The sequence below is a fragment of the Manihot esculenta genome, chromosome 4 (genome assembly GCF_001659605.2).
Source record: "Manihot esculenta cultivar AM560-2 chromosome 4, M.esculenta_v8, whole genome shotgun sequence".
In the NCBI taxonomy this organism is placed as follows: domain Eukaryota; kingdom Viridiplantae; phylum Streptophyta; class Magnoliopsida; order Malpighiales; family Euphorbiaceae; genus Manihot; species Manihot esculenta.
In genome coordinates, this window is record NC_035164.2 from 6,479,822 (window position 1) to 6,505,215 (window position 25,394).

Sequence of the window (25,394 nt, forward strand, 5' to 3'; positions counted from 1 at the left end):
TGTGCAAGTGCAAAAGTTGATGGAGCTGCTGTAATGCGTTTGATGTCAAATCCTGTAGATGCTAATTTTTTTGCAGATAGAAACTAGTTACAGAGGATTGACTTTAGCGAGCGTGGGATGCGGGTCTGATAAACTCTCCTCTTCTTCTGTTTTTAATTTCATAGTAATTTTTCCTTAAATAAGCTTCAAAGATTTTCACAATTTTTGTGAAATTAGATTACATTTTTCTAAAGATATATGTAAAAAAACAGGTCAAAATACCTAAAATTGAATCTTTTAGGATTGTGACACTGTGATGTCTCCTCCTACCATAGCTCAATTGGTTCTTAAAGCTCTTTAGGGATGTAGGTAGTCACCTCATTGGGGCCGGTAAGGCTGTTTGGGCATGTGTTAGGTCATGCGTGGATATCGGTATAGCCTGCAAATAAGCTTGTTAGCCCTGAAATTTCGAGTAAAAATTACTTAGTTGGTTGATTTTGAAAAATATATTAAAATATTTTGAGATTTAAAAAGTCTATCGATAAATTCTTTTATTAATGAATTTTTTATATTTTTTATATTATTGATGTAAAATTAATAATAAATAAAAGTTTTTAATGAATTTTATAAAGGGAAGTTGTTGCCCTTGTTAAAAAAATCATTTATTTGATTTATTATTTTAAATTTTATTAAATTAATTAATGCAAATTGAACTTGTTAGTGATATTATTATTATTATGGAGTTAATTATCTTTCATAAATCAATATTCTATAGTTTAAAGAATAATTATAGCTAATTTATAAAATTTTAAAATTATGATGATAATTTTTTTTATTTTAAATTTAAAATCAGATAATCAAATTAGACAATAAATATATTTCGTAGAATTTAATAATAAAAATTTATTAAAAATAAATAATTCTAATAGTAAATAAAATATATAGGAGGTAAAATTAAGAGAGAATAGATTAAGAGACGGATTAATTAATGATATTATATTTATACTAACCACATCACATATAAAATTTCTTATTATTTTTAATTATTAAATATAAACTTTTATATTTTTTGATATTATTAAAAAATTTTCTCTCTTTATCATTTACCTTTTTACGAAATTAAATATTAAAAAAATTATTTATATTAACTAAATTGTAATAAACCCATAAAATTTTCAAAAAATAAAATTTGAGAGTTTATGAATATAGTTCCTCCATCAAATTACTGCTGCCAAAGATGAACCAAAATATTCCAGAGTGCCAGAGTGCCAGTGATTCTGCTATAAAAGGATCAGCCCCACTGATATAGTGTCTGGAAATAGCATGAAAAAATTCGCCTTTTAAGTGTTTTCCATAATTGCACCAAAGCCAAGCATGCCTTTTTTTACAAAACTGACACTATCAATGAAAGTTTGCCATTCGTTGTTGCTGCTGCCGGTCGAGGAATATAGTGAATTCTACTGCCTTGTACTTGTTGATGATGATAAAGAGGTTGTCTTTAGGTTCCTTGTGTGATTCCATAGCCCCCAAAATTGTAAAGCCTCCAAATATGTTATGTAGCATGTTGTCCTCTTGTTGTTCCAAAGCATATTATTTCTAGCTAACCAAATATATCTTGCATAAATAACAAATCTTTGAATTTTAGATTTGTCACCACCATTTAATACCTATACAAAAAAATTAAAAAAATAGTGGTTAGTATCTTCCACTTCATACCCTCCTTGCCTCTAAACTCCTCTTGCTTTGCAACACAACATTAGAGCATGATTTAAATCCTCATCCTCTCCACAACATGGACAACCTAATTCAACCTCAACTCAACTCCACTCCTAATCCTCTCTTTGATAGGTAAAACATTTCGTATGGCCTGCCACAAAAAATCTTTATTTTTTGGTAAAACCTCTATTTTTCATAATTTTTCTCACCCGTCTCCAATAACTTTCTCACCGCTACTCGTAAGTAAACGCCACGCTACATGGCACCTCGACTTCACACTATATCTACCATTTTTATCCCAATACCATAATAAACGGTCATGGCAAGCATTCAAACTAAGAGAAATGCTAAGAATTGCTTTAAACTCCCTCAAACTAGATAAGCTCATCACTTTTTTCACATCCCACCTCCTCTCCCCCTCCACAACAAGTTCACACGCCTGCATGTTTGGTGAAATAAATTCCCTACTATCTTCCACCCCAAAGCTATGGTCAATGGGCAACCAGGACGCTTAATAACTTCAATGTGCTCCCCATCACCCACTTGCCACCTCACTCCTTGTTTCAACATCCCAATAGAAGCATGAATACTCCAATAAATATAGCTAGGAGACCTACCAAGAGATGCCTCTAAGAAATCTCTATTATGAAAATATTTTACTTTGAAGATTTTTGAAAAAAAGCATTTGGTTCCGTCATAAGACGCCACCCTGCTTTGCCAACATGGCCATGTTAAAATAATGGAGATCACGAAAACCCATCCTTCCCATCCTTTTATGCCCACACATCCTATCCCAAGCAATCAAATGAATGCTCCTCCTCCCATCCACTTTCTCACTCCACCAATATTTGTTTATCCTTGTTTGCAAAGTGTCACATACAGAAAAAGGAAGTTTAAACACGCTCATACAATAAGTGGGTATAGCCTGAGTCACTGATTTGATTAAAGTGTCCTTCCCAGCTATAGAAAGGAACTTGCTTGACCAGTTACCAATCCTCTTCTTTAATCGATCCCGAAGAAACCCAAATACTTGCTTCTTAGATCTTCCAATCAAAGATGAAATTTCAATGTAATTGTTATTCCTAAGTGGATTAGAAATATTCAGAATAGTAGAGATATTATCTTTCACTTCTCTACTTAAATTAGGACTAAAGAAAATCCCAAATTTAGTAAAATTGATAGACTATTCAAAATTATTTTCATATTTTACTAAAATATCTCTTACAGTAGTTGTATCCTCCATCGAGCCTTAAAAAAAGAAGAACAAATCATCCGCAAAAAGGAAATGACTAACACTTAGGCAACTTCTAGTTGCCTTCACACTGTGCAAAATACCCAACCTACTAGCTTCATGGAACAAAAGAGAAAGGCCCTCCACACAAAATAGAAACAGATAAGGTGATAAAGGACACTCTTGCCTTAATCCTCTACCTGGAATAATAGGACTCACTTCTTGCTTTTAAGTAAAATATAATATCTATTCTACCCATTTATTATAAAAACCCATCCGGACCATCATGTTCGTGAGAAAATCCCAGTTGACTCTATCATAGGCTTTAGAGATGTCTATTTTTAAAACACAAGCCCCACCCTTATTACTCTTCTTGCCCTTGATATTATGTAATAATTCAAAAGCCATTGCAACATTATCCGAAATCAATCCCCTAGGCACAAAAGCCGACTGACTCTCATCAATCAAACAAGGCATCAATTTCTTAAACCTATTAGCTAAAATCTTAGCCACAATTTTATAGAGCATATTGCAAAGTGAGATAAGGCGATAATTTTTCAGACTCACAGATTTTCACACTTAGGTATAAGAACAATTTGAATATCAGTTAAGAATCCAGGAAAGTACTCGTTTCAAGCTATAATTTGCAAGCCCTCTAAACATCCTCTTCTACCACATGCCAATACTTCTGATAGAAAGTCAGATTAAGTCCATCCGGTCCCGGTGATTTTTCTGGCTGCATATCAAATGCTGTTGTTTTAACTTCATCAAGTGATACTAGTGCTGTGAGAATGTTATTTTGCAATTCTACTACTTTCGACCGAACCAAATTCAAAATTTCAACACTATTCCATAAACCACCCTAAAAAACTTTATTAAAATAATCAGTAATTTCTTCCTCCAAATCAGTGCTGTCAGTAACTATTCTGGTAGCTTCATTTTGTAACTTCTCAATTGCAGCTTTCCTGCGTCTAGCTCGGATTGATGTATGAAAATTTTTTGAGTTTTTGTCACCGTGCAGTAACTATTTATATTTTGCATTTTGTCTCGTACCTCTTCCAATATTTTTTGTAGTTGCTTCTATTTTTTTTTCCAAAATTAAGAGTTATGATTTCTGCCCCGCTTCTCTATTTCATCGATACAATGGTTCTGTCGGCTAATAAAATCATATATAGAAGATTGATCCCATGATGCTTTCACCTCTTGTTCTAATTTAGCTTCTCCAAGCCAACTGTTATCAAACCTTCTATAATTCCCACCTGCTTGCTTGCCATTTAATTGAACCCATATTGGAGAATGGTCTGAACCCATATTGGAGAATGGTCTGAAATCGGAGCCACCACTGTTTGTGAAATTGCATTGAAAAATAGTGATGACCAGCTTGTTGTAGCCATTACTCTATCTAATTTTTTATGACTAACCACCACGTTATTCCTTTTCATCTCCTAAGTGTAGTGAAACCCTAACCATGGAATATCAGTCAGTTCGCAATTCGAGATAGCCTCTGCAAAACCATTAATCAAGTGCCTTTGTATTGCTGCACCTTCAAGTTTAGCATCCTCAGTTAACAAGTCATTAAAGTCGTCTAAGCAAAGCCAAGGCCGAGAGTCTCTCATGGATAAGTCTCAAAGTAAATTCCAGAAAGCTTGACGTCTTGAGCTTTCAGGAAGCCATAGTAGCTAGTCAACCTCCATTCCTTTTCTTGAAACTTAACATGCGCATCAATAAAATTACTAGAAAAGCTTCTAATCGAAACATCAACTTCACTCTTCCACAACAAACATAATCCCCCACTTTTGCCAATACTATCCACTGTAAAACAACTATCATAGAAAAGTTTTCGAAGAATCTCCTCCATTATTTTCTCTGTACTAATAATTCCATAAGAAACTAGATTAGGCCTGTAACTCGAGATAATCTCTTTGAGCACACGAAACGCTCTGGGATTGCCCAAGCCCCAACAATTCCAGTTGATGATACTCATTGTCGTCAGCTATCCCATTTCCTAGGATCAGCCGTTTCTCGTTGCCTAGTCGTTTGTGGAATTGGGTTGGTGCTCGATGAAGAATCCTTATTTTGCACGGAAACTGCATGAGCATTACGTTTTTTAGTAAAATGAGGTCATTTATTCAAATCAGTTGGTTTGTTAATTGGAGCTTCCTCACTCAAATCCAACTGGGGCCCCTAACCCGGCCCAACTCCTTCACAGTCCATACTTCTCCTAGGTCTAGAAATGATACTATCTGATTGCCCTCCAAATAATTGATTTCGAGCCATAAAGAATTGTGATCTGTCATTGACTTCCCTATTTGAGACCCCCCTATTAGCACCAACAATACTACTTTCCATATTATGAATCCAATTGCTAGTTGGTTACTTCTCCGATGCGGCTGTGCTTGGAGCGACTCATCCCATGCCGCCTCAAGTTCTTTCAGCTTCCTGTGCAATCTCAGTTTACAAAACGTATCTGTGTGGCCAACACTACCACATAGATAACATAAAGTTTTTAACTTCTCATACTTGAACTTCACATAGAACATTTGTCCATCAACGTTAGCTAGCCATTTCCTCCTTTTAAAGGTTTTCTAATGTCCATCACAACCCTAATGCTCATATGCTGCTCCTGATCAGAATCCTGAAAGACTTTAGAATCATAGTCGAGAAATTCCCTGATGAAATTGCCCAAAAGGTTTGCCATCTCCTGCGACATGAATCCTTTGCTTAAAATCATGGATTTGTACCAATATGGTGAATGGGTAAGTGGTCATTGCAGAGGAGCTTATGTCTCACCCGCCTCCTTCCAAACGAGTAAATAGTTGTTAAAGATTCAAGGAGAACCTTCTAACACCCATCCAAAAATCATGCATCGAGCATAGTTTTCGTGCATGAAGCAAAAGAGAAAAAAAAATCAACCGAATCCTGTGGCTATCTGAATAGTCAGTAAAAATTTTGAAAATCTACAATAGTCAGTAAAAATTTTTTTATAATATTTAAATTAAAATTGAAAGAAATTTTATAAAAAAAATTAAAAATTTTAATGACAAATAAAAATACAGTTAAAATAAGGATTGTAAGTGAAAGTTATCTATAAAAAAATTTATTAAATTTAATTAGTAAAGATAAATTTATGAGAGACGTAAGGAAAAAAAATATTTTTTATATTAATTTAAAAACTTATGATAACAAATAAGAGTGAATTTAATACAATTCAAACTAAAATTAGATGAGTTTTAAAAATAAATTAAAATTAAGAGATTAAATTGAAAATAGTTTTAAAATTAAAAGATAACAAGTGAAATTTAGACTTTTTTTAATTTAAATGAATTATTCACTGAAAATAAATTTTGTAAAAAATAATTTAATTAATTAGCAAAAATAAATAGTTTCTCTCATATAATGGAAGAAAATTTTTTAATTTTTTTAAAAAATATCAATTAAATATACACAATTTTAATAACTTTTTAAAAAATTTAAATTAATCGGCTGAATTACCTTAATTAAAAATAGGGTTTAGCTATCAAGTAAAATTGGATTTGAATTCGACTAATTTATAAATTGATATTTAAAAAAAAAAAAAAAAAAGTCAGTGTCAGTAATGGATTATGCTCCTGTTTTGGGTTTACTGAGGTCCGAGGCAGCGAGGCGAGGCTTAGGGCTTCAGCATCACTCTCACCTCATCCCATCACTTCCAACATATCCATATGCATAAACCCACAAATTAGCTTCAATTTTCTATTGCAATTAAGATTGGTTTGTTCTTGTGGGTTGTGTTGATTAACTATGAATTGAGGAAGTCAAATCTTTCGGTGGAGAACCCTTTTTGCTCAAATGTTGCTCATTTGATTCTTAAATCTTGCTTCAGTAAGTAATTTCCGTTTCTGTGCTTTTATTTGTTCATTTATGCAATTGGGAGTTTTTTTTTCCTGTGTGTAATTCAAGTGTGAATCTTAAGATTTTGATTGCTTTCTACATATTGAATTTGGTGTTTCTAAGGATTGATGCATAATAAACTCAATCTATTTGTTTTCTTTAGTATGATTATTGTTCGGGGTTTAGAATTGGATCTTGTCCTCCAGAAGTAAGGTTTCACAAATCTTCAAGCGCTAATAGGGCTAATTAGGCATCTGCAGATTCTATCTAGCCATATAGCATTCATTTTCTTTTGGTTAGTCTAATTAATCATTGATTTCATTTCAAAATCAATGATTCTTGATTTACCTCCTTCCAAATATTTATTCCCCAACCTTGATGCCGTTGGGTATCCGTTGATGTCTATGATGCACCACCTTTTCTCATTGCATGCCTGTTAATGAACTAAGTAATCTGATGATAGTGCCAAATTTTCTTCTAAGTCCTTAGCACATGGTACTTGGCTCCTCTCTCCAAGAGATTAGTGCCACTTCACATCTGCTGAGTCATTGAACTTATCTCCACCATATGTTGGCTTGCGAGGCATGAACGATAAGTCGAACACAAGAAATATGCAAAGCTAATTTGACTTGGACGATCTCATTGATAGGCGCTAATAAGCAAATTGAATCATCATGTGGCTGAAAACCCCTACAAACTAGCAGCCTCTTATGCTGCATGTTTTTGCCTTTTCATCTCTCTCTTACATTTTATTACCCTTGTGCACCACATGGGCATGTTGGTGATAACTTGTACTGCCATGAATTGCCCTGTTGGACCCTTAAGGATTGTTTTGAAGAATCTGAAACTTGGATATGCAAAAAAACTACTTAAGGTCTTGTCTCCTTTTGCTTCTATACTTTTGGTTTTTGGCTTTACAGTTGTGCTTGATACTAGTCTCATATTTCTAATAGGTTTGTGATGGCAAGTACTTCCAGCCATCAATTCCATTCAAATGGAAATTATAGGCGTTGGCTAGATGAAACTTTTGATGGTCCAGAAACAACAGAAGATGAGCTATCTGATAATTTGGATGGAAATGATAATATTGTTCGGCAATCTGTTCAAAATTTTCATATAGCTTTGGAACCCTTTATTGGAATGGAGTTTGACTCGGCAGAGGATGCTAGGGAATTCTACGAGATGTATGGCAGGCGTATGGGATTTACCATACGGAACAATCGTACACGTCGCTCACTTAAAGATAACTCAATAATTGGTCGAGAGTTTGTTTGCTCGAAAGAAGGGTTTCGCGCAGGAAAAAGTACAAAGAGAGAAAATGGAGTTTTTTCTTCACGGCCTGCCACTAGGGAGGGATGCAACGCAATGTTAAGGATAGCTGCAAAGGATGGAGGAAAATGGATTATATATGGTTTCGTAAAAGAACACAGCCATGAGCTGAATCCTATCAAAATACCACCTCGTCGATCGCATAGGATTGCATTCAATGAGGTGTGTTTCATGATTAGTTCTTCTATATCATGGTCACTGTCTTTTGCATATCAAGTTCTAGGAAGTGCATATATTTGCATCTCTTCTATTCATGTTGTCTCAAGGGAAAGCAAATGCTCACAAGTATACAATGTTCTTGTTATGTTTCTTAAAAGATGGTTTTCTCCTTGGATCAAATATATTTAAGGTCTCTTTTTGCAGGACGGAAAAGATCTGAAAATCCGCGAGCTATCCACAGAATTGCATCGTGAGAAAAAGAAATCAGCTGCTTATCAGGAGCAGCTACAGATAGTCTTGAAATGTATTGAGGAGCATACACAACGGCTATCACTTAAGATTGAAGCAGTATCTAACAAAGTGAGAGAACTTGAGTGTGAAGAGCCTGACAGTTCAGATTCTAACTAGATTTAATTAAAAATTTTCCTCTACCACGAAATTTGAAAGTTGGAGTTTGCTCTTCTTATTGTGCATAGGGTTTTTGCTTAAAATCATGCAAGAATGTCATACAAATTCCTCATGGCTTCCTAATGTCATGACTGAAAATTTACTTGAGGCCGTTTTTGAGAGGCTGAAGAATGTAGATTAGGTTATTAAGTATTGCACGTTTGTATTAGCTATTAACAATTAGGATACACGTGTTTGATTTGTAATGCTTAAACATTATATATTTACTAATACTATCATCTACTTTTCTGTCCAAAATGGTATTAACTTTGATTTCACTGTATGTGTTTGAATGGTTGTTTTTCAATTTACATGTACTTGAAACTGTAAATACAGAACACATTTCAAAATGAACTATGTCAAACGGAAAAATCAACATTTTAAGAGCAGTATTCAGTTCGCACCTCCACACCGTGGCAGACCACATAAGAAAACATGTCGTCAAGGTCAAAGAGGTTGCCCCTATGACCAGCAGCAGTGATAGTTAGCTCTGTGTTGGTTAACCTTTGCTTGATCTTTTTCTAGGATTTTCCTTTTTCGTTTTCTGTTTCAATAAAGAATATATTATGATTCTTGAAATTGAAATCTACACTGGTTATATTTATGAGTTCGTATATTGAAAACTAGATCACCATGAATTTGTTTGTTGTCTGGGTTTGTGTTGCTCTTCATTCTATGGATTATCTTTTGAATTTTTATTTGTCATTGATGATTTGAATTTGATGACTTTCAGTGAAATACTGAAATTTTTAGTTTTTGAGTGGATTGGTTCTGCTGTTAGGAATTTTTTTTGGGAAACCAATGAAACGATCTGAATCAAATCAAATCAGTTCAATTCTATTTAATTTAGTTTTTTTTTTTTTAACTTTAATTTGTTCATTCAGTTCAGTTTATTCGGTTTTATAGATTTTCATATTGCACTGAAGTGAATTTATTGATACTGGTCCGTAATTGTAAGTGAGCTAATATTTTATTGCATATTCTATAAAAGGATATGTATTCCTTTTTAGCTTCACTAGGCCTTTTCCCAATAGTTTTTTCTTAGTAAATTTTACTGACTCCCAAAATTTTTGGTCCACTTCAATTTAACTTCTTGAAAATTTAAATTGTATGATTATGCATTATTTTAAATTTTATAACTCTTAAATATGAATTTTCATGGTTAAGAATTTGTAGATAGACGCTATATACGAAAAAAACTAAGTTTTATTGTTTAGCTATAATAATAATAATAAAAATAAAGATGTGTATAAATTTATAAATATTTGATTTTTTCTTTAAATTTTTGTTCACTTTATTTTTTTTATACATATTAAGAAATACAATTTTTTTTATTAACTTTTCAATTATATCCTTTTTAAATACATTAAATATTAAATTTTATTAAATATTTTTTTTAAAAAAAATAAGATAAAATTATATAGGGTTATGTTGTAGAAAATAAATTGATGATGTGGTCGGAATGCAGCTGTAAGGTGAGGTGGTGGGTAGCTACTCCAACGCCTAAGTTAATATCCTGAAGAAGTCATTATCCTGAAGAATAAAGAGGATGCAATGAATGGTTTAGAACTTGAGTAGTGTTTAAAAATAGTGTATCTTTGCCTCTATTTTTTATACTGTAAGAATGTGAGTATAAATGTAATATTTCTTGATAAATGGCCAGCTCATTAGTAAAGGATCTTCACCGGTTACTTGGTAGAGAATCCCGTGATTGAAGGTGTGAAGAGAATATGCTAGATTGTAGCTGTTAATGGTAACTTTCTTATGGAGTCTCATCCGAAAGTTAGAAGGGCGAATCTTGTTCGACTTGAGGCCAACCTGTCCTGAAGCGCTCAGGTCTCCTTTTCTTTTTGGATCCGAGCACCATAGTCGTTCGACCCTTCCTTTCTACGGGTGCGACCGCATATTAGTTTATCAGATTCTTTCCACATGGTCTAGTCTTATGGTGATAGCTCACGCCTATTTTGGGCGAGTCTCATGTAGCACCAGAAATCCCTCAGTTGGTCTTCGGTTCTTTAGATTCAAAGATAACAGTTGTTTTCATGATCTGAGTCATGTGGCTTGTTTGTCCTTACTTTCTTCTTGTTTGCCCTGCCGATCCGTCAGGTTTAAAATATTGTCGTGGCAAAAATTGATTCAAGTATCACTAAACAAGGATCCAATGACCCTCAAAATGTATGCTTGTGCGAACCGCTCTACAACTTCCTGATAGCATCATTTGGAAGTTGATTAAATTCCTCAGCTAGCCAGATCATTTTCAGATAACACCCTCTTATGGCATTGTTAGGTGGAACGACACCTAACAATGTCTCACAAACTGATGGCCAATGGTGGCGTGATCGGCCAGTAACAACTGCACCATTGACAGACAACCTGGTTATTAGCTCTACATCCTGAAGGGTTATGGTCATTTACTCTTCAGGAAACATAAATATATGCGTCTCTGGTTGCCACCGCTCAACAAGAGCCGTAATTAAATACCAATTCAGAGCAAAAAAACCAAGCCGTATTACACCATAGAAACCTGTACGATGCAGGTGAGGTATTAATTGATCTGTAATATCGTCCAAATGTAAAATTGTACCTGTTCTTCTGCAACCTATCACCCTACTTTTTATAGTTTGTTGTCATATAACCTCAGATCGATATTCGGCTTGTTTATACAGCAACGATGGATCAATGAGATCTGATAAAATGTAATCACGGCGATCACGACGGTTGCGTCTTCCCTCCATATCTAATTATACAAAATAATATACAATATCATATATTATACAAATACATATTCACAAACTTTATTATATTCATAATCACTAACAATATTCAAACATCATTTATTTACTAAATAACAGTACATAATTTAACATTACAATAACATACATATTACAAAAAGATTATATCCATAAATCACAATAAATACTACTAATTCAAAAATATTCTATTCAATAATTCAACCAAATATTCTATTAAAAATCACAACAAATATTCTATCACAACAAATATTCTATCCAATAATATAAAAATTAATTTTAAATATATTATTATAATTTTATTTATTTTTTTATAATACAAATATTAAATATTTTATTAATTTTAGTAATTTTATTGTAATACAAAAAAAATAATTTCAAAAACTTAATTTTATTATTTTCAAATAATTAATATTAGTATAATACAAAAATTAATTTTCAATATTTTATTATAATTTTATTAATTTTATTATAATACAAAAATTAAATATTGTATTAATTGTATTAATTTTATTATAATACAAAAAATAATCTCAAAAAATTAATTTTATTATTTTCAAAAATTTAATTTTAGTATAATAAAAAAATTAATTTTAAATATTTTATTATAATTTTATTAATTTTATTGTAATACAAAAAATAATTTCAAAAAATTAATTGTATTATTTTCAAAAAATTAATTTCAGTATAATACAAAAATTAATTTTAAAGATTTTATTAAATATTTTATTAATTTTATTAACTTTATTGTCATACAAAAAATAATTTCAAAAAAATAATTTTATTATTTTCAAAAAATTAATTTCAGTATAATACAAAAATTCATTTTAAATATTTTATTATAATTTTATTAATTTTATTATAATACAAAAATTAAATATTTTATTAATCGTATTAATTTTATTATAATACAAAAAATAATTTCAAAAAATTAATTTTATTATAATAAAAAAAATAATTACAAAAACTTAAATATATAATATAATTAATACTAATCAATTTATATATTATTATAATATTTGAATTTAAAATATTCTATTCTTTTAAAAAAATATTTTTCAAATATGATTTAAAATGTTTCTTCAGACATTACTTTATAAATTTTAAACTTCATTTAATAATATTTCTAAATTTATAAAAATTACATAAAAATTATATTAATAATATCATTTAATATGAAATATCTTATATTTTTTTAATTAAGATTTAATATTTTAATTTATTATTTCATTTTTATATATAACTTAAAAAAATTATATATATATTTCATAATAAAAAAAAAATTAGAAATACTTGATGAAGAAGAGTATTTTAGCGTGATGAAAGTGAAGGTGTACAGGTGATGGCCTATGGCAAAGTGCGGAGAGAGTGAAGTGAAGAGCTGGAGAGGGAGAAGTGAAGAGCTTGAGAAGGAGAAGAAGAACCGGAGAGCAAAGTGTGGAGAGAGTGAAGTGTAGAGCCGGAGAGGGAGAAGTGAAGAGCTGGAGAAGGAGAAGAAGAACCGGAGGAAGAATGAAGAGCTGGAGAGGAAGAATGAAAATTGGAAAAAAGAAAGAGATGGTGAATGACTTGGCTTTAAAAGCCAAAGTCTCCCCGAATTTGTATATGTAGGTCCGCGTGGCTTTGCATATACAGAGCCTCGCGGACCTGCATGCGAAATAAGGAAAGAAAAAGTTCGACACTAATAGTACCAAACTCTTTTTTTGGTCTAGGTTTCGTCAGAGATTCTTGACGAAACCTTGAATTTTGTGCGTGTTCGGCATTCTCTGACAGTCACGGGAGCAGATGACACTGCTCCCGTGGCACGGATCGGCTTGTTCGGCACTATAAGTACCGAACAAACTGACTTCACCAAAAGTTCGACACTATGGTTCTAACATATTCGCAGTATAACTGCCGAACACGCTACTCTGGGTTGACACGCATGATTTTAAAATTATTTTTTATAGTAGCTCGCCCCAATCTAACCCATAACCAGACATTGGGTCAAAGGAAAAGGAAGACCCTAGTTCTAACTGGATTTCCAAACCCGACGCGGAGAAGCACAAGAACTCAAAAGGGCGATGTTCATCCTCTAAAAAATGCCGGTCCTCTTCAAGTTTAATGAAAAACTATTCACCGCCATTGTCAAGCCAAGAGATCACACCAAATAGAGAAGACAACATCGCACGGAGAAATCCATCTATTGGGCACATAGAGCTCCAATGCTGAGGAGAGAAGAAGACAGCAAAGATCTCAGCAAAAAAATCCAGCATCTCCGTCAACAAGCATGGACTTCCGAAGGATGAGAGACAGAAAGTTTCGATGGATAAAGTTCACCGACATTCATGCGGTGTGGATTAGCCATAAAATACGAGGGAGAAAAGAAAAGTCTGCAATTACGGTGGATGAAGGCCCCAGAGATATCTATCGACAAATGCCTAAGAACTCTTTGCAATTCTCAAAAGAAAATTCAAGGTACTGAAGCCATGCTAGGAGATTTGATCATCAGTATAACTAAAATTATTTCCTTCAAGCCCAATCTGATGAATCTCTGCATGCAAAGAAAAATCAAACAAAAAAAAAAACCTAACAAAAGGTAGATCTAAAAGAAGGTCCTCATGAAACCTTAATCTACTAGCAAAAAGTACAAATGAAGAACTTATTCATGCACAAACCACTCGGAAGTGGAAAAAGCAAATTCACTTTCGATAATAATACATGATGTGCTATGTATAAATTAATTTAATATGATTAAATTAATTTAAAAAATTATTATAATTATAACAAAATTTGAAAATTATATATTTTTTCATTCAAAATTAAAAATTTTTCTTTTTAGTTATTTTGAACCGATATAACTTTCAAAAATAGATAAATTAATAAATCTTTTAAAAAATTAAAAAATTAGTAGTAATTTTGTCTAAATATTATAAAATTAAAAAAAATTATTATTTAATTTTTATAATATTGAAAAACTTATTAATTAATTTTTTAATTTTAAAAAATATATTAAAATATTATTGATATTTTAAAAAATTTATTAATGAATTTTTCTATTAATTTTAATTGTTAAATATTTTATTATTTAATTTTTATAATTTTTAAAAATTTATTAATTAATTTATTTATAAAAAAATATTTTAATTTTTTTATAATACTTAATTATTAAAATTATGAAAAAATTAAGTAGTAAAATTTTTAACCTTAAAAAGGTTTTAATATATTTTTTAAAATTAAAAAATTAAGTGGTGTGTTTTCTCAGGTGAATATTCTCCTAAAATCAATCCCTGACATTGGGCTTTACCTTGTCACCGGTGACTACACGTATAATGACATCTTCATTCAGGCGTGTACTTTATCCTTGTAAAATCTCAATCAGTTCTACAACTCTAAGATCCCAACTCTGCATTTGCTTTCCCAAGAATCTGCAAAGGGTTTCTTCCTGCGATTCCAACGCCAACACATTCTTCTTTCATGTAATTCGTTGCTTTCACTGGTGCGTTCATCTTTCTCTCCCTCTTTTCTACTGGAAAATTACGTTTTCTTAGCATCTTCTTCGTTATTTTATAGTCTCTCACTTTACTTCTGTTAGTCATGGTAGAAGAAGGCAATTAATTACACTCTCATCTGTGAATTTTGATCTTGTTTTCTGTTTGCTCAAACATCCCAAGATTGGTGATTGCTTTCAAAGCTTGAAATTTCATAGCTAAGAGCTGAACCCATTTGCTTATTCTTAGAATTCACCTTCTTCACTTACATGTGTTCTGAATTTTCTTTTGCCTGCAAAATTATCAGATTTCCTGATATTTCATAGCTACGAGCAAGGGCAATGGTTTTCATGGGGACTGACACTTCAAAGCTAGAACCTGAATTGTGGAAATTATAACCTGAATTAGTTTGGGCAAATTCATTTGCATCGGAGACATGATTTCTTGAGTTCTCCTTGGGGCCTTTAGTTAAGACATTTGATACTCCTGTTGATATAGCTGGATATCATTCTTGCCATCAAGGCATGTGAAACCTGGCATTTTTATGTATAGTCACCTTAATGTCCTTGGACATATTATTGACCTTGATTTGTCTATATCAGCCTTGATTGGGAGGCCTTTATGCATGCAATCAATGGAAGAATTTCCAAATATTAAAAATGTTTCAAGTGGTGAGAAGAGATAGGTAAATATAATAATTTAATTTTGTCCATAAAAATAAATTTGACCCTCATCCAAATTACTTGAATTTATGTACACATTCACCTCAAATTTTATAAAATAGCTGCTTTGTATTGCATGATTTTCATATATATATATATATATATATAAGGCGAGTTGAGCAATATTTTTTAGTGTATGGTGACCCTATATAGCGTACCAATTGAGTGTACCCTCATCTCATGAATTATAAAAAATTGTATATCTCGTATCCTTGCCCATATTGCATGCCATGTTGAACCATGAATTAGGCAACACTCCAAAATGGATTAGTTTTAGTAATTCAGAAATAATCTCTTTTAAGTATGCTTACTGGGAAAATAAATTGGTATAAGTTTATGGAAAATAGAATTGTTGCTTATTAATATAGATTAAACGGGAAGTGACCTAGATTCTAAGATCAAATTCTTTCACTTAAATATTTATTTGTGGCTTCATTTCCTAGACAAAGTCAAGCTTTAATTTATTTTTCAATCCCTTATGCTTGGTACTCTTAGTAGTTATTTCATACTCAATGGGTGAATCCTGTCCGTGAAAAATGTTTATGTCAGAGCTCCCCAAAGTTATTTCATGAACTTTTCCTGTCTTTAGTCCTCAGCATGTATAGATCATGCAACAAGGTATTTAATCGTGGGGAAGATTAAGTTTAATGGTTGAGATGATATGGGTTTGGATTTACTTCAGATGTGAACCTCTTTTTTTTTTTTCTTTACCTCTATATTGGATTGTTCTTATCTTGTAATCCTTGTTAATTCTCAAAACGGTGATCTACATGATGTACTTCTATTGTTGATGTGTTTGTTTCTGACTTTCTTCATATTACCCCTCAGCATTATTTAAATCTGTTGAAAATGATATCAGAACTGAAGGTTCAGTCTTGGGTTCTTAATTTGTAGGACAGTGATGAATATTCTTGTTCAAGATCGTTATTTTTTAAATAAAAAAAAAAATTGTTCAGTCACTCAAAAGTTGAGATTCTCTTCTGAAGCTAGGTCACACAAACATCAAGTTTGAAATAAGTATATTTGATCCTTGATACTAAGAGTAAGTGTGAACACGGAATTTTATACAAGAGAGGAATTTGCTATACAGGGAAGAGGGCAAGCCAGAGAGTAAGAGAGATTAGATTCAGAGAACAATAGCTCACTGCTTGTGTTGTTATATCATCAACTGCCTGTTTAAATGTTCTACTTTTATGGACATGTCAAAATAATACAGATGCTAGTATTGCCTTTCATTTGTAAAGTCCCTTTCATCTGTTATTCACTTGATTAATAATTTATTTACTGGTATTTATTATTTTATTGCTGAGGCAGTAATATGCTGTGCATGTACACAATTGATTTTGATGGTTGGAGAGGGGAATTACAGTTAGAAGTTCTGTGAATAGCCTTGAAATCATAAATACTGGTGGTTCAGATTCAGTGTTCCCCAAATCTTTATGTTATTGGGAACCACAAGCTGTTCTAAACCTATACTGGGTCCAATTTCCAAACTTCACACTATCTAAAACCAATTCTAGTTTAGCAAGCCTTTTACTTCTAAATGAATTCTGTATTCAATTCTATATGGAATTAATTTGTGAATTAATTTCCTTGTTTGCCATACCATATATTAATATAAAAATTCAATTATATTCTCTTTTACTTTTGTTGGGATAATAATCACACTTTCTGAAATTGCACTTTGGGAGAGAGAGAGGGAGAGAGAGTATATTTTACTCCTTGTTCTTGTGAAGGGAAAAGGAAGGTAAAGCAATCGGTATGTCTTGAAAATTTTTGGTTATATCTTGATTTTTTTTAGTCTTTTGGAATTTATGTGAAATTCTACCTATTGTGAAACAGTTTGTTTTGGTTTAGTTGAATTGTATGGAATTGGAATAGTACAATTGAAATAGAGAAATCTATTCCAAATATAACACTACGGAATTGCAAAAGAATTCCTTAGAATTTATGAAATTCACTTGTTCACGTAGGTTAATGACATAGAATATCTTCAGTTATCTTTTAATTCATTGAGAACAAAAACATTGCATATTTTGCACTGTTACTGATGTTTGCTAATTTGAACATGAGCCAAGAAACCTTTTTTTGTGCGGAATCCTTCCCTATTTAAGGTTACATTTAGTCCTTTTCGTTTCATGCTTACGTAACCGTCACTATGTCCTAATTATATAGTTATCTTTTAGCTGTGTTTTCAACCACTTTGCAATGGGAAAATGTGTAGCGTAAGCATCAGGCACTGCTTTATTTAGCTTTGGACCATGCCTTTATCTTAGTTCTTGGTGAGCTATGCTATCTTTGAGACATGTTAAGCACAATAATGAAATGCTTATAAATGAGGTCAATTTTTTCAACACTCCGAATTTGGTGATTGTAACAAACTAGATTTGTAGAAAATAGTTGTTTTCTCTATTGAACAAGGTGTTTATAAGCCCTTGTGAAGATAACAAACCATTTTCTTAAAATTCCTTTATCTATCAATTAATATCAATTAGTCCTATGATTTTGCAATCTATTTTAATTATGTACAAATTATGTTCACAATATAACACTCTTCTCAAGTTGGACTATAGATGTTCATCATACCCGACTTGTTACAAAAATATTCTATTTTAGGCCCATTTAATGTCTTGGTGAATAAATCACCAAGTTGCTCTCATATTTTTACATAACTGGTGAAAATTAAATTTTCTTGAATTTTCTTTCGAATAAAATGATAATCAACTTCAATATGTTTAGTCCGTTTATGGTATATTAAATTAGAGGCAATGTGAAGAGTAATGTGAAGAGCAGCCTGATTATCACACCAAAGTTTCACGGGTGACGCAATATCCACAATAACTTCTTTCAATAGATGATTTATCTACATAATCTCACAAGTGGATTGACCCGTAGCCCTATATTCTGATTCGACACTAGATCTGGATACTGCATTCTACTTCTTACTTTTCCAAGACACTAGATTTCCTCCAACAAATACAGAGTAGTCTATTGTGGATCTTCTATCACTTTTAAATCCCGCCTAATCGACATCTCAAAAGCACTCAATTGTAGTATGCTCATGATTAGAGTATACTGAATCCACAGGTCCTTTTTAGATAACATAGAATTTGTTCTAGAGCGGCTTAATGTTTCATTGTAGGTACAGACATGAACTGGCTTACAACACTTAATGAAAAAGCAATATCTAGCTGAGTCATCACCGTAAGGTAGTTTAACTTTCCAACCAACGGATCATCATAAGGGTTTCCATCATCCTTCACGAGACATGCACTAGGAATCATTAGTGTGCTGCAAGGTTTGGCTCCCAACTTCTCAGTTTCTGCAAGTCAAGGACATATTTCATTTGAGACAAGAAAATTCTCTTTTTTATTTCTCAAAACTTCTCCTAGGAAATACTTAAGCTAACACAAATCTTTGGTATGAAAACTCGCATGCAAGAAGAATTTGAAAGAAGAGATCCCTACATAATCATTCTCTGTAATGACAATATCATCAACATACACAACAAGGAGAATAATACCAGTATCTGAATGCCTATAGAAGACCGAGTGGTCACACTTGCTCTTTTTTAACCCATACTCTTGAACAACATCACTGAACTTGCCAAACCAAGCACGGGACTCTACTTCAAACCATAAAAAAATTTCTTCAAACGACAGATTTTCTCATATTCTCTTTGAGCAACGAACCTAGGTGGTTACTCCATATACACTTCTTCTTGGAGATCATATACAGAAAGACATTTTTTATATCTAGCTGGTGTAAAGGCTAATGCTGAAAAGCAACTGAGGAAATGAATAAGCGAACCGAGATCATTTTGGCCACAGGAGAAAAAATGTCAGAATAATCTATTCCATAGGTTTGTGTATATCCTTTAGTAACAAGATGAGCCTTAAACCTCGCCACAGAAGCATCTGGATTGACTTTGACGGTAAAAATCCATTTACAGTCCACAATCTTCTTGTCTTGGGGTAAATCAACTAGTTTTTAAGTATGATTATCATCTAGAGTCTTGATCTCTTCAAGCATTGCACTACGCCACCCAAAATGAGATGTAGTCTCTTTAACTGTCCTAGGTAAGGAAATGGAATCTAGAGAGGCAATTAAGGAGCTAGAAGAGGGAGACAAGCGATCATAAGAAAAAAAGTTAGCAACAAAATAAATAGACTTATACTGTCGTTTATTTTTATGAAGATTAATGGGGATATCAAGGTCACTCAGTGGTGGATTTGATGGCAAAGAAAATTTCGGTGTAGGACATGTATCATTAGTTACTTGTCTTCTAGAATAAACTTGAACTACTGGTGGTTTGGCTGACGATTAAATACTAGGAGGAAGACCTTCAACAGGTTGTGCCAGAGAAGACACACTAGAGGAAATCACATTAGACTCGCTATCTAATGTGACCTTATAGATGAGCCACTCATCTTCCTTTCCCTCAGCAGTAGAGGTCTGTGTTGCAGGAAAAAATGAAATTTTCTCAAAAAATACTATATCAATTGAGACGAAATACCTGTGAAGTTCTAGAGGATAACACATGTTAAATCTAGGCCAAGCCTAACTCACCTTAAAAGCTAGTTCAAGAGGAAAGATTACCCATGGCCCATATAAGGAGCATATTCCCTCTTTTTCAAACTGATGTGGAATTCATCACACCCCCCTTACGTCAGGATAACACTGGAGCGTAACATATTTATGGGAGGCCCAACATCGATGGGAGGCTCTGATACTATGTTAAATCTGGGCTAGGCCCCTTGAGCTATTGCCCATGGCCCATATAAGGCACCGATACCCCTTCTGAAGACGAGAATATCCCAAGAAGATACACTTTAAAGTTTTAGGATCAAGTTTAATCACATAAGGTCTAATATCCCGAACATAGCAAGTACTACAAAAAATCTATGGTTCCAAAGGAAACAATGACTTATTAGGAAAGAGAATACTATATGGAGTATCACCATTAAGTACGACATGCGATTAATGAAAAAACATGTGATAGAGATATCGTCAGCCCAGAATTGTTTAAGAACTTGCATTTGAAATAATGGAACTCGAGCAGTCTCAAGGAGATGCTTATCCTTTAAACAGGTGTATCAACACATGACGATTGGGAAGGATATCATGTTGGGTCATAAAAGTCTGAAATGATCCTTACATGTATTCTTTGTCATTATCACTCCTCAATATATGCACAAAAACATTAAACTGATTCTTAACTTCAACACAAAAGGAAAAAAGTGAGAAAGCACCTCAGAGCAATTCTTCATAAAGTAAATACAGGTCATCCGAGAAAAATCATCTACAAAAGTATCAGAATACCTTAATCTAGTTATAGACCCAACAGGACAGGGTCCCCAAATGTTTGAATGAACTAGTTCAAAAGCAAATTCAGCCCGTTTATTGAATTTGGGACTAAGTGAGATATGATGGTATTTTACAGAACGTCAAGACTCACATTCCAGTGAAGGTACGCCATGAAACTGGGGCTATAATTTTTTCAAAAGTGGTAGAGAAGGATGTCCCAACCGGCTATGTGCTTCAAATAGAGAGATTACAATAGAACAAGCAATTGACTGAGGCATCTATGCATCTAAAATTTAGAGACCATCAAATACAATAATTTATTTATTATATAAATTATTATATTGTATAGTATGTATAATTTGTATAATTTAGAAATTTATACATTATTTTATTATTAGTTAATATTATTATTTAATTAATTATTTAATTTTATTATTATTTAATTATAAATATTTTATTTATAATTATAGTTTTATATATATATATATTCAATTTATTTATATATATTATATAGATATAATTTATCACCATACTATATTTTAGATATTTTAATATACCTAATGAAATTAATATTTAGTTAGATTAAAATATATAAACTATAGTTAGTGATACATTTTATGCATATATACATGTATATTTAAAATATATATAAACATTCTTTGACTTTGTTACCTTTTTTAAAAAGGCGTCGCCTCTCATCTAGCCCCTCGCCTAGAGTGATAGGGCTCTATCGCTATAATGTTATCTCTCGCTTTAATAACACTAGTCATAAGATCCTGAAAAAGACAATGATCAAGAAAGAGACACAACAATTTAGGTCTTTGATAAGTTTACTCATAGAGATTAAATTAAAGGTAAGGTTGGGTAAACTTTACATAGATGATAAAGTGATGGAAGGAGATGGAAGGAGTAGGTTTGACAGTTCCAGAACCCTCAATATTATATTGCGATCCATTAGCTATGGTTACAGAAGAAGGTACCTTATGTAATTGAAAATGAGAGAATGTATGGGAATTACTTATCATATGATTCGTGGCACCAGAATTAATGATCCATTTATTTGATAAGGAAATGAGGCATGTTTTACCTGTTTCAACAATAGTTGTGACTAAAGTGGACCTTTTGAGTAGGTCTTGATACTAAGCAGCAGTATTTCCACTTTGATTATTATTTTCCATCCTCCTATGGCAATCATTGACTTACTATTGATGGCCATTTTTAAATTTCTCATATACCGAAAATCAAATTGGAACGAGACCCAATCCAGCAAAGTAAAAAATTTCCACAGAATACAACATTGCAAAGCACCACCAAGAAAGAGGTGCAAAAAAAAAACAGCACACAGAGTTGGAACTGCAAGGTAGAGGCAACAAAAAAGCCATGCGCAGCCTTTGGACATCTTACGGATACCCAAAAAATAAACCTAAAAAAATTGAAGGCTCTGATATCATGTAACAATGGTGTTGATATACAGATTACAAGACCTTATTAAGATAACAAATCTTTCTTCTAAAAATCCTTTATACATCGATTAGTATCAATTAGCCCTATGATTTTGCAATTTATTTTAATTATGTACAGATTGTGTTCACGCTATAATATTGATCAATAAATGATTTACTGTAAAAAGTCACTTGTCTACTTTTTCTTCTTCTTTTCCTTTTGATATACTTAGATGAATTGGGTTGTTTTGAATCAGCTCCAGTTGCATTTCCTTTCTTGCTGGCGAGTAAAAATGATGCACCAACTAATTTATCAATTTGCTGATGGACCGATTAATGATGCACTGTTTCTGATGTCTGCTAATTTGAACATGAGCCAGGAAGCTCTGTTTTTTTGTGCTGATTCCTTCCCTTTACATTTAGTTCTTTTCATGCTTATGTTACCGTTACTGTATCCTAATTATATAGTTACTATTTAGTGGCATTTTCAACCACTTTGCAATGAGAAAATGTGTAGCCTAAGCATCAGGCACTGCTTTATTTAGCTTTTGACCATGCATTTATCTCAATTCTCAACGAGCTATGCTTTGAGACATTTTAAGCGCAGCAACGAAACTTATAAATGAGTTCAATTTTTTTAACACTCAGAATTTTGTGATCCAGAAATTATTTACAATAGAATTTTTCTTCCTCTTTTCCTTTTGATATACTGAGTTTTTGATGAATTGGGTTGTTTTGAATCAATTCCAGTTGCATTTCCTTTCTTGCTGGCGGGTAAAAATGATGCACCAACTAATTTATCAATTGTGTGTAGAGTAAAATGGATAGTCAATCTGGTCATGGCTTTGGCTCAGATGAAAGTGATCTAGATATGCAAGCTGAAGCCTATGAGTGTGGGAGTATAGACGATGAGCTCCCAAATAACTTGGATTTCTGCACAAGCGAAGATGACAGCATATCGGAACAATCTGTTGGATTACCTATAAATTCTGAAGGTTTAGAGCCATATGTAGGCATGGAGTTCAAATCAAGGGATGAAGCCAGAGAATTTTATATTTCCTATGGCAGACGTACTGGTTTCACTGTACGTATACACCATAATCGTCGTTCTCGAGTTAACAATCAAGTTATTGGTCAAGATTTTGTTTGTTCAAAGGAAGGTTTCCGTGCCAAGAAGTATGTATACAGAAAAGACAGAGTTCTTCCCCCACCGCCAGTCACCAGGGAGGGCTGTCAAGCAATGATAAGGCTTGCTTTGAGGGATGGGGTTAAGTGGGTGGTTACCAAATTTGTTAAAGAGCATACTCATAAACTAATGAGTCCCAATAAAGTTCCATGGAGGGGTTCCGGAAAGCACTTAATTAGTGAGGTATGTTTGATTTTTTTTCACCAACAATATTATATGAAAACTATTCTTCAAAGATTACTGGATCAAACAAGCTGATCCTTCTCACTATGAGGAATCATTGCAGGATACTAGGTTTCCAAGCCTGATCCTGCTGTGAGTTAGCTTTTTCAGCTGCCTAAACGTGAAAGGTTTTACTGAGTTGTCCTTGTAATGGATAAGCAATAATTTGTTTAAGTTTTGAATATTTGTAATCTTTAGCTCTTTTAGATAGGTTGTTGTAACCATCATGATCTTCTTGATACACTTCCATGTATAAATATGTGGTTGCATGCCTATATCAAATATATAGGAAAGCCCTTTACATATTCTCTACATGGTATCAGATCCAAATCCCAGGCAAATGACTACACCATCTTTCCTCCAAAATTCCTCAACTACATCACACCATACTTTTTCAATTAAGCTCTCAAACAAGAAATATCCAAACTTAAACAAAGGATGTGTGATCCATTACAGTCCTTTCTTTGGAATTGGCATTTGCCATAGTCTGGTCTATTGGGGTATTCAACCTCAGGCTTGTGGGCGAGGATTGGGAATGGGGGTGTATCCTCAAGTACATCCCTCCTTCTCTGCCTTAGTGATCCGGACAAGCTGTATCATGGAGTGAAAATGAAGGGTTCCCACATTGGCAATTTTGCTAACTGGTTAAAATGGTCTTGCTTTCAGTTTTCTTTTCCTTTTTTCACAATAGTATATCCATTATTACAATGTCCTTCTAATAGTCAAAATGTTCACCTCTTTTGCAGGATGAGAAGGATAAGAGAATCCGTGAACTATCCCTAGAGTTGTACAATGAGAGACAAAAGTGTAAACGACGTTGTGCTGCTTATGAAGAACAGTTAAATATGATTCTAAAAGATCTGGAACAACACACAGAACACGTTTCTAAGAAAGTTGCTGATGTTGTACAGAGCATCAGAGAAATTGAGGAGGAACAAACTGATGACTCTGACGATGGATGAAATCAATATAGAAACAGCGCATGTCCTCTCATTTCCTCTGTTGTGAAAGATGAGCTATTGATCCTAGCCAGGCATCTACTTTTCACATAAACAAAGAGTTTGATTTGGTAAGATTGTCAATTTGGACAACTCTGTGATCCCTGAAGTACATTTTCCTGAGAAAATCAATGGTCTCTCTATTATGTCTTGGATTGAGAAATCTTCATGGAATCAATGACATATCTTTGCTGAAAGTAACACAAGTTATTCATGAAATTTGGCATGATGTTTTCATATGTTCACTGCTCTTTCTTTTAGCTTGTACAATTGTGTTTGAACCATTTAAGATTCAATTGTGTTTCACTGTAAAATATAATAGAACAGAATTTGTTTTTCTGTTTGGAATGTATTTTATGAGCACTAGCATACAGATGTTTTCATTCTTCTGTTGTCTTGTTGGTTGTTTGAGAGGAGGGAACCTTCTATGAAGTGGAGAGTGGAGGTTTAATTACCCAAGTGGAACCATCATTGTCTCTCAGTTTTAATTTGTATAGTTTTCAATTTTGGTTATACATCTGAAATTTGCTTTTGACTCCTCATTTGTTTACATTAGTTATTGATGA

At 32.8% G+C, this 25,394-nt stretch overlaps 1 protein-coding gene across 4 annotated transcripts; it reads left to right on the forward strand.

The window, feature by feature from the left end:
• The first annotated feature begins 6,508 nt into the window (after positions 1–6,508).
• On the forward strand, positions 6,509–25,167 carry LOC110613568 (protein FAR1-RELATED SEQUENCE 3). 4 transcript variants are annotated; one of them, XM_021754771.2, is made up of 3 exons: positions 6,509–6,787; positions 7,750–8,287; positions 8,489–8,989. In XM_021754771.2, the coding sequence occupies exons 2-3, from the start codon at positions 7,757–7,759 to the stop codon at positions 8,690–8,692; spliced, it is 735 nt and encodes a 244-aa protein (XP_021610463.1). In that variant the 5' UTR covers positions 6,509–6,787; positions 7,750–7,756; the 3' UTR covers positions 8,693–8,989. The 4 variants fall into 4 exon arrangements, with proteins under 4 accessions (XP_021610463.1, XP_043811818.1, XP_021610461.1 ...); XM_043955883.1 differs by lacking the exons at positions 7,750–8,287; positions 8,489–8,989 and adding exons at positions 23,237–23,791; positions 24,577–25,167 and having other exon boundaries at positions 6,510–6,787; XM_021754769.2 differs by lacking the exons at positions 6,509–6,787; positions 7,750–8,287; positions 8,489–8,989 and adding exons at positions 14,735–14,959; positions 23,173–23,791; positions 24,577–25,167.
• The last annotated feature ends 227 nt before the right edge of the window (positions 25,168–25,394 follow it).